Here is a 13,322-nt window from a genome sequence, read left to right on the forward strand (position 1 = left end):
GCTGAGTGGCAGCTGCTCACATTAGCTGTCATCATACATGCTTTCACCACATATTAAACATCAGCTTTTACTGAACTGAATAAAATACTAAAAATGGAAATATGGCAATTTCCTAAATCAAGTGCAAGAGCATAYAGGATTATCCTGATCTCTGACAATTGCATTCTTTCATTCTTCTTTCTCATCCTTTCCTGGGCACACAACATATTTGAGATATTGAGGATGGTGCCCCTGTATGGTCTGGCACAAGGAGCAGGAAAGAAGGCACTATCAGTTAGGCAAGAGAGGCAGAACATACCACAGCCCAGGAGGGGACCTAAGGGCCTGGGAGGTTGCCGGATTTGGTATTTCAGAGAAACAACTGACAAAGGGTTCATATTCTCGTATTCTGGCATGATTAAGGGAAAGGAGGGTAGCCAAATTGTGAGGAGGTGAAGAAAGTCTATTCCATTATATAATTCTGGTGTCTGGAACACACACGTACATTTGTAACGTAATATGGCAGACAGCTTTTGGGAACAGATCCCTTCTGAGTCCTGGAGTTTTCCACCTGAGATGTCTAAACTCTCTGCTTTATGTTCTGGTCATGAACGACAGGACTATCACCGGCAGAGCGTAATGGCAACATCCTTCAAAAAGTTACTCTGTTTTCTTACAATAGGTGCAAAGTACACGAGCTTTCTCCCTGACTTCCTGTGATTGTCTCTGAGATTTCTGTAACTGTGCCAGAGCTCCTTTCCTGCGCTGCAGCAGTGAATCAGATCCTGGGAGTGTTTCCTTCACAAGACTCAAYGAACTCCAACACTAAAATGAACTGCTCTGTCTCCTCTTTCCAGTGGCCAGGGTAGAAGCACAGGAGCAGAGAGTCGCACTGGGCAAAGTCACAGCAGCCAGATGTGATAGTAGAGAACTCCAGAAAAAAGAATTTGCCAAAAGTTGAGTTGTGGAAATGCATACTTAATCACACACTAGCATTTTATTTGGAAGTGTGACATCTAGTCAAGACCACAGAGGAAGAAAACAAGTTTAAAATATATGCAGCAAAAGTGTGGAAGATACAATGAGAAGACTGTAAGAAGTTGAATCAGAATAGATATGCCTATACCTACCTTTTGCAGGACAATTCATCTCAAATACGAACTTACTCCCTTTCAAAACAGGTTAATTGAAGTAGAGTGACAGGTTAGAGAATTCAAAACAAAATCTTCAGTACTACAGATGTAAAGTCCAAAACCTCCAACCTCAGGAATTGACTTTCGGGTTGCAGATAAGCCTTCAGGAAGCTTCCACAAGCTATTTCTAGCATGGTATAGTAACAATGTGCATCTGGTATCAATCTGTGCTGTGATGAGGTTATACTACTGAGCATTTTAGCAAAAGTAAGGCAGGAAAGAAAAATGTTTATGGGTAGAACACAACAAGACTGTTAAACATTCAAGAGGATGGGGAGGAGGGAAGGAAGTGAGGGAATACAGGGAACAAGAATATGATCAGTACCTTCATTACCATTTCAGCACTGCCATAGATTATATATTTACCTTCTTCTTTGCTTTAAATCTGAATCTTCGCCACTGTTTTGGGCTTTCCTATGACATTAAGGAAGTTTTAATGAAATATCATTGGGTCACTTAAATACAAAAAAGTACTCCTCTTTTCAAACAAAACCTTCACATAGAGTTTTTTTTTTTTAGTAGGATTTAAGGCAGGAAAAAGGGGGCATGTGCTTGTTCTACACTTTGCAGGTCACCTTTACAATAAGCTGCAAAGGCATGATCCCATTTGAACTCTCATTGCAAACCTCTGACTTTCAAGGTCGAGCACAGTAAGCTGGTGTTTAGAGCTTCCTACTGTTTCCAGCATAGCAAAGCCGGATATTTTCCTCTTAATTCCAGTAAGGAGCATTTAAACAATATGGCTATTGTTATTAAACAGATGAAAAAGGAAAGTGCAAGAATAAAATGCAAGATTCAGGAAGACATAATTAGGTTAGTATCCACTCGCTATTGTCAGTCTTCACAGTCTAATATATGAGATAAGACTTTAAAAAATATTTTTGTAGTGTAGTGACCCAAGAGAAAACTTGGTTTTGGCATGAACACCTGTCTGCCTAGATGATGAGCCAAATGCAAATCCCAGATGATAAACACTTTGCATCTCAAAAGATCCTCTCCTATATGGTACACAAACATTATTCTTTCCATGATACAAGATGGCTTTTGCACTGCATATCTGTATTCCTCTGTTTTTGCAGAGCCCAGCAAGTCCTTCTAACAACCAAGCTAGAAATGAATCAGAAAATCCATCTCAGGAAACACACTGTTATTAACTCTCTTAAGTGTTATGTCCATAGAGTAAATCAACATTGCTGCACTGACTTAAAGAGAGCTACATTGATATGCCTTAACTCAGGCGTGAGATCACTAAGCAGATTCCATGAATGAATTTCTTCTTTCCTGTTCTACACTGCTAATGGCAGATAAAAGGAGCAATTCAGAAAACAAATGTAAAAGCTCCATATCTACCTAGAAGATTTCCTCATCAATACAGCTGTATCTTCAAAGATCCCTTTGCAAACCCTGGCTCTGAGGGGCGAACAAGGAGCACCATCAGAGACGTCAGAAGGAAGCTTAACTCAAGTGTGCTGTCTCATAAGGCAGCCACAAAAGACCACTATAAATATGCTAGAGTGGCTATGCTTGTCTACAGCTCACTCTAAACCATAGCTAAGGTACCCCAGTGCTAGCTCAGATGATGAAAGCAGCTTCTCAGGAAAACAAATCATCCCAGGCAAAACGTAGTCCCTCAAAACTGTATCACTTCAGGATCTGAACTGTCCCTGTAATTTGCATTTTGGCCATACTCTGCAACATGCAGCACAGAATTTCCATCTATGTCATTCTACTTCTTTAAGTTACTCAATTCAGCACATACCCATTAAAAATACATTAAGTAATCACAGTCATATTTTTACTGGCATACTCTCTAATGTAAAGTAATTTGCATGTTGAAAACAACAGCTCATACCTTTATTTTTTGCTGTACTTAAAGCAAAGCAATGTATTTAAAGCAAAATACTGTTCTATATCAGAAGCTCATTATCAAGCAAGCAACCTCAGTCCTCTGCTTTACAAAGGAAGAATATCTGCAGCAACTAAAATGATCTTGCAAGTGCAAATAATGCAAGTTCTTGGATTTTCAGTATTATTTTCCTGGTACTAAGAACAGCGAATGGGCTAAAAGCCTAACTGAAGCATCTTTTCCTTTTCTTTTGCCATTTTATTTTGTCTTGTTTTGTATTGACAATTGACCCCTGGAGTACAGGATTTTCCCAGGACCCAGCTATGTCTCCAAGAGCCCTAACTGAACACAGAGCATGCAGCATCACAACAAGATTTCTACCTAAGCAGCAGCTAACACTGATAAGCCTCAGTGCTCTTACCTCCTCCGGACTGGCTGCCCAGATTCATTCTCACTGCCGCCTGACGGGTTCCRTCGCCGAGAGTAAGGAAACTTTGGTGATTTATTGCGGTCACTGGGAGAATTATACAGCCCACTAGAGTTTAAAAAGGAAGGGCAAACAATAATCTTTTAAAACTTCCAAGAAATTTAAGTCAGCTAATCTACATTCAGTCTACAAAAATAATGAGAAGGGACACACACACACACACACACACGTATATATACTCTGAATACATATATATATATTTAGTTATACATATGTGTGCATGTGCTATATAAATACACATGGTACTGCTTTCCAGGAATAAATATTTTACACTTAATCACATCTTGAAAATATAGGGGAGAGTACACTTAGCACTGACACCACAGCTCTAAACTTACAAAATGTACAACCAAGCATGTGTTTCTTTTAGCATAATAAATTTTTTGTACTTATAATGACTTATGCTACCAAGAGCTACACATTCAAATGCACCTATACTCTTTATATACTTTTTCCATGAATAAAGGCGTTAAAACAGTGTTAATATCCTGAAGGGTCTCTTTTACCACTCAGGATCCTGAAAAAATTTACCTTTAGCGTTCTACTGTTCATCTGTACAATTCTCTGCCATTGGCATGGAGGTGTTTCAAGCTTCAGGTTATGTACTTAAGCATGGGTGGGACCCAAGTCTGTAACTGAGTTAGATGCAGACTGCACTGCTGGTTACAAAATGCTTGTATGRTTTGTCATGCAGTGCCTTCCTACTGAAATGTAAGGAACTCTTCTGACAGTTTACTAGAGCCTATGACAGGAGCATAAATTACTCCAAGATGGTTCAATGATGCAATAGCAGTACCACAGTTTTTTGGATGAAGCATGCTAAACTCAATAGCACATCTTCATCTAATGTTATTTAGTCCTTTTCATGACAGCTATGTGGAAAATATGATATGCTCACCAAATTCCAGTTGAGGTATTTCTTTCTGCTTTCCTAAAACCCTCTAGTCTTTAGACACATTGTTCTGCACCTCCTTGTGCAGACTGCTCATGATAATGCTACTCTCCTCAGTTAAAAAGCTGCCACAGTTCATCTCAAAGTGAATGTACTTCAGAACTAGAAAATCTTTATTAAAAGTTGTGAAAGCCTTTATTAAAAGTTGTGTGCAGCACACAGTCTTCTTATGTGTTCAAAACTGCATAGTCCTTTAGAATAGGATATGCAAAAATTCAGTTTTTCTGTATCTTGGCTGTTAGGATATAAATTTCCTTCTGTCCTGAGAACTATTTCAACTCTGAAGCTGTAATGTGACAAGCTGACACTGCTTCTTCTTTAAACATCACAAATAAACATCTACCCCAGCGAGAGAATACTGACACACTGCTTTGTTCTTATTCTGAAAACTCTTGATATTTACAATAGAACGACAGTAAATCATCATGGTGTCCATAAAAATAAAGGAACCTTAGTAAAAAATGCCAGGTAACACACTATACATAGATCTGAATCATCACACAAAAGTAGGGTCATACTAAATCACACCGATGATATATCTAATTCAGCAGCCCATTTCCAGCAGTGGCCATGAGCAACCACTTACAGAAAAGAAAGAAGGTAAATGTGTATGACAGTTCTCGCAATACTCTCTCAGTCCCCAACTACTCCCAGCTCAGAGGACTTCCCCATTCACATGTTGTTTCTCTGTGTTTAGGAGCCCTCAGTGGACTTCTCTTCTATATATTGGCCCCGTCTCACTCAGGCATCCGTTAACCTTGAGCATCCCTTCTAACGGAGCACAACAGGTCTCCTGTTCACCAGGAGTCACTACTCCTTTTGAGTGCTTTTAAACTGCTCCTAACTACCTTCATCTGACACTCCCAAACTCCTACACTGGAAAAATACAAGAATGCTTGATCTCTATCCCTTTTCTCTATCCTATTCATAATTTTCTAGACCCCTATCACATTACCTAAAATTGTCTCTTTTCCAGATTGGAGTCTTGGCCTATGCAGCTATTCCTTATGCATTTTTTCGTCACAGTCATTCATACCTGTAATCACCCTTACTGCCTCTCTCAAAGCCTTTTCCAGCCTTACTCTAACCATTCTGGAATAAGGACATCAGAACTGCACTTATTATACAAAGAGCAAATATATTATCCACAAATCCATACAATGGCGTAATGCCATTCTCTTGCTTTCTTCCTACACATTTCCAAATAATCACCTCCCCCATAAAGCTATCCACCAAAAGCCTCAAATCCCAGTCCTAAATAGTGATGGCCATCCACGGCACCTCATTTCACTTGGGAATCCATGATTATTCCCTTACTTTACATTTTGTGACTCAATGTCATCTATCATTTACTGACTAGTCACTGTCTCTAAAGATTTACTGCTACTCTTCACAGAACCTTTCATTCTTGATATCCTAAATATTTTTGTGCCATGATTAAGCCTTTTCACCCTTCTTTCCCACTCTTTTACAGATTTGCTGAATAGCAGAGATCCAAGCACAGATCTCTGTCCAATACACTGCTGACTCCTATTTAGGGATCATTTCCTCTTACCCTCTCCTTCCAAATTTTTAGCTGATTGTTCATCCATGACAGTCATGACAGATTTATTATGACCCTGCTAATACATTAATATATTATTTCCAGTCCCCTTCACCTTATTGCCAAGGCATGATATTTACCACTGCATGATACCTAAGACATCATGCCTTGCCTTACCTCTGTGGGCCATTTTCCTCCCACGGTGCACTTGTTTTACTTCTTTGGGTTTCTGGACTGTATTCATTTTTCATCTTTTTAAAGCTAAATAAAAGTACAGATATGTTTTTTTAAATCTATATTGTACAGACCATCTTTTCTCCCCCCTCTCCCGCGACCTCTTAAAGAGTTGATCTCAGAGGCATACAGACATCAGAGAGACCCACTCTGGCATACAGCTATTTGCCAGCTATGTGAAAGAAGGCGAACAGCGGCTCTGTTAACTAATCTCATCTAGGAAGAGAGACTGGAGGAAAAAAACATAACTTGAAAATCAGCTCTGCAGTCTCATAATTATGCCTGCACTGAGTCCAAAAAAAGATCAATCTTGTCTCAGAATAGATGAGAACAGATGCTTAAGCAAAACATCTAAGAATAGGGCAAATACACAGGATGCTCTCCCAGCTTTCCACAACATGCAGTTAATGAATTAATGAACCAGAGGTCTTATCTGCTCCCTACCTCTTTTTTTTTAAAAAACAAACAAACAAACAAACAAAAAAAAMCAGTTCTTGACAGAACTTTCTTCCATGGATTTATATAAACACTTTTTTGAACATACTTTTATTTTTGGCATGAATGGTGCCTGGTAGCAGTGAATTCTAGTATTTAACTATAGTACAAAAAGTTATTGCATTTTGTTTCAAAACTTCCACCTGCTTCAAAACTTCCATTATTTAATTCTTGCTAGTTCTAAGCTTACGGGGAAAAAGAAAAACAACAACAAAAAAAGATGAATGATGGTTCTCTAATCACAGTCTCTTCCCCCCCACACCTTTTTTTTTTAATTTCTAACACTTGCCCCTCATCTCTTTTTCAAGTTAAAGAGTCATAGTTTGCTTAATCTCTCCCAGTACAGGAGTTATCACATATCTCTGTTCTCCTTCTCATGCTTCTCTTTTATTTTTCTAGGTCTATAGTATCTTCTTTAAGATATGCGCAAGAAACAGAGAGGGGATAACTATTTAAAAAATGTCAGACCACAGCTTCATAAAGTAGCACAGTGACGTTCTCTATTTTCTTTTCATCCCTTCCTCAGTAACTCTGTTCACTGTCTTTCTGCTAGGAAAGCAGGAAAGTATCTGTTCCGAGCACTGACCCAACAACGTGGAAGAGCTTTCTTCACCGAGTCCTGCAAGTCAAAGGGACCCGGCTTGAGAGAGAGATTCCAGGGTTGGTAACCAATCTCCCGCCCTGCCTATAGGAGCATGGGGAGAGAAACAACGGGATGCTCCGATCTCTTTTTTTCCCCTTTCTTTCTCACGCTGTCAGCTTTTACAGCTCTCACGCCACTAATGCACCCAGATAGGCTGCTCGCTGCCACCCCACGCGCCGGATGGCGGCCTCCGGCGGGAGCGCGCTGTCTCTTTCCCTCGCCAACGGCCAGTCACGCTCTTCCTAGTGCTCGCTCACAAGATGCACGAGCAGCTCACCTAACACAATACTAAAGAACCATATTAGTTTCCACTAATCTCTTCAAGAAGTATTACTGACAGCATCCCACTACAAACATCAACGCTAGAGATGATTCCCAAGCGCAACTGAAACAGCAAAAAAGGTTTTTACAAATGCTTATAGAGAGGGGGACATAAGCCAGAATTCTCGGCTCCGAGCAGGAGGCGACAGGCTCGGCTTTACGACGGAACAGTGGCTACTTAGCTCACTAATCCACTTTTAACCTCAGCCTTTGGTTACTACAGGTCAGTGAGTTAATCATTTAATTCTCACACAGTGAACAAAATGCAAAGCTACAGTAGGTTAGCAGGAAAAGAAATTAGAGTCCACTTTATTAGGTAAATCATCTTCTTAATACTGTACCCATTAATTATTGACTCACACGTGCACACAATCTATTTCCCAGCCTTAAAACCATAAGCTTACTGCAGACTGAGCAAGTTACTTGAGTAAATGTTTCTGTCCCATACTACAGGAAACAACTGTTTTTGCACAGCAAAAACTACTGAAYAATTCTCAGATCAAGGTTAAGTTTAAAAAAAAAATTAGATTATGCTTTCAAATCTTAAGAGACAGACAGAGAAATAATCCTGGGAGGTGAATTAAGTGCATTAGATTCCTAAGTCGTTACTCACTCAGAGCAGACAGGCACTTAACAGCTAGAGAGCTAGAGCATGGCACCTCTTCAGATACCGGCATTATCTGCAGGAATGCAGTTGCAAAAGGGACGGAGTTCATTCAGAGTATTTGAAAAGGCTGGGATCTGAATTTCACGGGAGATTACTGGGAGTTTTTTTCTGTTTACCTTGAATTTTTACCATTTCTGCAGAAATGWCTAAAGACATATCTCAGCAGTTAAGCTACCAAAACTCAGGTCACAATAGCTGCTAAAAGGTGCTTTGTAAGAATGACTGGCAACTAACGCGAGAATTAATGTGGAATGGAGTAAGCTATCAAACTGAAACTGCCTCACAAGGCRTGTGTGCTGTCTGTCAGGTATACTAAGTTTGGTGGACCTAGCAAATGTTTTAGACATACAGACACAGACAAGAYGAAAACAAACCAAGGAAACTAAAAAATAAACTAAGTAATGTATAAACACAGATATATTTCCTTTTCTGTGCATCTTTTATGCAGATAAATATCTGGAATATAAAGAAGTGGTAATGGTTCAAATTTCTTAACAGAAAATGCACACGAAAAACAACTTCCTTTTTTTTTTTTTTAGTTTAAAGGTGACTAACACCATTTAAAAAAATGCATCAGTGAGAATCTGAGAATTATTTTTAAAATGTGAAGTTAAAGATTAAACCCAGAAACTTTTRAAACTGCCATGTTGAAAGTCCTTTATTCTGTTTCCTGATCTGCAACTTGCCTATCTACCTGCTTCAAATGATTCACCAGTAAAAATTTRTAAACAGCACAGGGAGCACAAGCTGTAATTAAGGGCTCCCCCTTCCCAATACTATCGTCTCTGAATTGCAAAATAAGGGTATCTCTTGCTTTGTGTCTCTTTCTCACTCCTCACAAATTGCAGTTTTCTGCTCAGTGACCTTGCTTCAACAGCATGAAATGGCAACATCATAAACTTTCTTTTAACTTTTGATCAGAACAGTTTTCAAAGAGCTGGAACACTGRATTCAAATTCTCCCAAATTGAGGAAGCAACTTAACCCTTCTCATTTGGGGCAACAATTCTAATCATTAGGCAACAGAAACATCATCCACCAAGAGTTTGGAGCAAGTCTATTAGACCGTTCTTCAGAGGCCAATCYAGGCACGTAGAATGTGAAGCTCACAGCTTTAGAAAAGAGACAAGGCCAGGGCTGCTCRGCTCAGAAAACTTCTCAGAGTTACTGGGTGCGCACAGACGCACCCATTTAGGCAACTAAGCAAAAAACTCAGATGCCGAGTTCTTGACTCATGCTTTTTTAAGATCACTGTTTTGAGTCAGGCACCTAAATTCCACCTAAATTAAGGGCGGGGATGTAAATCCCTTTCTGAATCTGAGCCTCATCTCTCTCTCAMATATACCTAATAACCAGTAATGCGTATTTCAGCACTGAAAATTTAACAAAGCAGACTACGAAAGTCAGAGGAACCCTGGCAATTCCCTGCTGAAAAGAATCAGGCACAAATATTCATGAGTTTTATACCGTATTACTCCTGGATTTACCAGTGTTAATGGGTAATGGACTGCAAGATTCACAGCACAGCTGGAGGGGAAGCCATGCCCAGCATGTCCCTGCCCGTGCCTCGCTAAGCACAGTTAGCCCTGTACGGAGGCAGGGGGCACGTGCCCTGCTCCCAGAGCATCCGTGAAGGCCGTGCCGGTGGTGCTGCCCGCCTGAAGCACTCACAGGAGGAAGGTGTCGGGGAAACACACAAAAGACTTCATACCTATCCTGACCAAGGCAGTGACTCTTCTGTCACAATCTCATTTCTCATGTTCATGTCTCAGGCTTTGTTTTCCTATTAAAGTGCTCTGATTCATAGATTCCCGAGCTCTGTTCGTCATCTGGAACTTCCGTTCCAGTTCAGCCCCAAGATCAGGATTTGTTAATACAAATTACTGGGCAATGTTCTATGGCCTTTGTCAGCAGGTAAGATCAGGGAATCCTAAATTTTAAGGGCAGGAGAAAACACGATTAACGATTGTTAAATGAATTCCTCTACTCAATGTAATACATGGTCTTCTAAAAACTGGAAGTGAAATGCTGGTCTATTTACCTTTTCACTGGAGAAGGTGCAATGATTTTTGTAGTTCCTTCATTTTCCCCATTTGTTATAATCTGATTTATGCTGTTAGATCCTGAAAAAATAAAAAATACAAAACAATCCTTTAGCAGTTCCCTTGCACATCTAGTCTGCCTAACCAGCGTATTAAAACCTTATATAATCCTACTGAACACAATACTGTATAAGAGAAACTTGATATAGTAACAACATACATAAAATAGTTTTGAATTGATATAGTAACATTGTGTACACACCAGAAATATTTCCTAAGTTTTGACCAGGAAAACAACAAACTAATGGATTTGAGAACAAATAATGTAAATAGAGAGACACAATAAAGAATAATACTCTAACACAGCCAATGCTCATTTTCAATGAGTCAAAAAGACCTGGCCAGTATTTGAAGGTTACCTGCCTATTTTCCAATTTTGTGCCCAATGCTCTATACATTTGGTCCCACTCTTCCTTCACTGTTGGCACGGCAGTGCCCCACCAGAGCCATTAAAGGGAACCTGAAGAAGGAGAAGGAAAATAGACTTTCCCCTCTTTCAAATATTTCAGGCTCCAAAGGAATAGATTCGTGTATTCATGACTTAGGAGCACTGAGGGTCATAGGATCTGGATTTATAATACCGGGTTAAAGTCAAAATGGCATGATAAAGCTATGTCATACAGCTGTACACACCTCAGTATCGTTAAGAGAAAAAGAGGCAACCTATTTAATTTGGTATGTAGAGCAGGTACATCATGCAGATCTGTTAGAGCTTCAACAATAAACAAAAAATGTATCAATCAACAAGATAGATTGATTTTTATTAGTGCTATTTTTTTTAGTTTTCATGCTGTGCCATTAACACTCATCTATGCTTCCTCTGTGGAAAGGCTGAGGGGGGGGAAAAAAAAAGAAAAAGAAAAGAAAAAGCTACGTGCCAAACTTCTTCTAACGGAGAGAAAATCACCTGATAACACAGCTCTATGGAACTATTCCAAGGCTTCCAATACAGCTGAATGGCATTTTAATTTCCCTATCAAAATGGTGAACAGTATTCCCCAGTTCACGTTAGTGCCCATCTAAGGAGATTTGGGTGGATTCATTAGTTTTAAAAGCGTTCGTTTACCCAAAGAATAAAAAAGTGGCAATTTTTTTCTTGCTGTTCCATACGGAGATGTTAAAAAAGCAGTTTTTCTTCAATTTGCATGTTCTCTTTCCATCTCAGTGTCAATTTCAGTCATTTCTAACAAAACTGTTCCCATCTCTAGAAGCAGTTGTTACGTAAAACAACAAAACATCACCATTAATTATGTACCTCAGTCCTGGAYAGGACTCTCGGGGCGCTCATTGAAGATAATGAAGGATTTCCATTACATATTGATTGAAACCCATAAAACTGATAGGAAGAAAATGCTACATCTTTTGGAAAGAAGCAAAAGCACCGTAGTGTTAATAAARTAGTACAAACTCAGAGTCTTTTTGTTTGGCTAAAACTATAATCACATGTCTAAAATCAAACAGAGACTCAGTTCTGCAGTGTAAGTTTTCTCCATAGCTTGTTCAACTTCCCACATCACTCCTTAAAGGAAAAAGTCTCTGGGGTCTATTCTACTTCAACCTAGGCATCTGAGATGCCCTAAGAAATCTTGTCTGGACATCAACTGATGTCCACCCCTGCAGAAGGGTGTGGGTCTCCTGCAGGCTACTTCTGCTAGTCTTCTGCAGGTGTCTCAGATACGGTAGAGGGTCACAGGTGGCATTGGTCACCTTGCATAGGCAATTCAATCAAGTCTTTTAGGTCTTTGACTTAATCGCTTTTTTATAATGCAGTTTACTACTTTCCCTACTTAGCTTTTCAGGCTAGTGCCTGGCAGGGGAGTTGCTAGGGTCCTGTCTTGTACATCCTTTGCTCCTCTGAAGTAAGTACAGACAGAAAGTCTTTGTACTCCCAACRAAGCAAAGATTGCGACTCTGACTGCTCTTTTTATTGTTTATGCAAGTTTAAGGATTAGGAAGAATATGGAATATTCTAAATAAAGAAAGAAATGCAGAATGCACACAAATTCATGGACAGAATTGAAAGTAATATTTAGGCATTCCAAATGAACACTCTTTTATACAGGAAGAGTCAATCAACTTTATAGACTTGCTGAAGCACTATACATCTATCTATAGAGCTATTTTCTGTTTTCAAGAACAAAGCAATAGCTACATTGCCATTAAAACCCACTTGATAAAAGGACAGAACTACTGAAAGAAGAATTAATGGCTTAAGAAACCCTAAAGCTTTTTTTGGATGATGTGGATAAGAAAACATGCAGAACAAGAATCTTCAACCTTCATTAAAGGCATAAAAAACTGCTACAGAAATTCTTGCTGTGACCTCTAAAGACAGAAGAATGCCTACAGTCAAAAATAACAAATAGAGAAAGATGACAGCAAATAAGAACAGGAAAAAGAAATTTACTCACTTTGAGGAAGATATCAGCAGTGAAATGAAGATGTAGTAGTCAGTGTTAAACTATAGGATATGTCAGGGTTCCTGATCCCCCCTGCCCATGTGGTGCATTCAGGTACATTTGGCTTGCATTTGCCATCAAACACATGAGATAACAAAACCATTATTATAACTTGGCCTTATACGATGCTGTTCTACCAATATATATGTCTGTGTGACACAGTATCCCTAATACAAGAACAGACTCCAGAAAAATTGTTCAAATACTAATCCCATTGCCATATCTTATCTATATTAGTGTTTCTTACATGCCAAGGTAAAAGACCTCTCAAAAATACCTTAGATAGCCAGTAATCTTGAACTTCTCACTTGTAACAGGTTTTCCTGGTTGTTTACCTTTTATTAAATAGAAGTTACAGTCAATTTTCATTGAACTGAACTTTCCCAATAATGTGAACGCACA

General features: G+C 39.2%; 1 protein-coding gene across 5 annotated transcripts in view; it reads right to left on the reverse strand.

Annotated features, from left to right (window-relative positions):
* EPB41L4A (erythrocyte membrane protein band 4.1 like 4A) overlaps positions 1-13,322 on the reverse strand; it is a 139,703-nt gene that overhangs the window by 23,855 nt on the left and 102,526 nt on the right. For 3 of the 5 annotated variants that reach the window (XM_085305351.1, XM_085305355.1, XM_085305356.1), the window contains exons 13-16: positions 10,401-10,482; positions 6,178-6,261; positions 3,440-3,553; positions 1,539-1,586 (exon numbers count right to left, since the gene is read on the reverse strand). In XM_085305351.1, the coding sequence (XP_085161477.1) occupies positions 1,539-1,586; positions 3,440-3,553; positions 6,178-6,261; positions 10,401-10,482 (328 nt within the window). The remainder of the gene's footprint in view (positions 1-1,538; positions 1,587-3,439; positions 3,554-6,177; positions 6,262-10,400; positions 10,483-13,322) is intronic. The other 2 variants (XM_085305352.1, XM_085305353.1) reach the window with 2 other exon arrangements.

The sequence above is a fragment of the Rhea americana genome, unplaced genomic scaffold (genome assembly GCF_003343005.1).
Source record: "Rhea americana isolate MKP2758 unplaced genomic scaffold, rheAme1 scaffold_22, whole genome shotgun sequence".
In the NCBI taxonomy this organism is placed as follows: Eukaryota; Metazoa; Chordata; class Aves; order Rheiformes; family Rheidae; genus Rhea; species Rhea americana.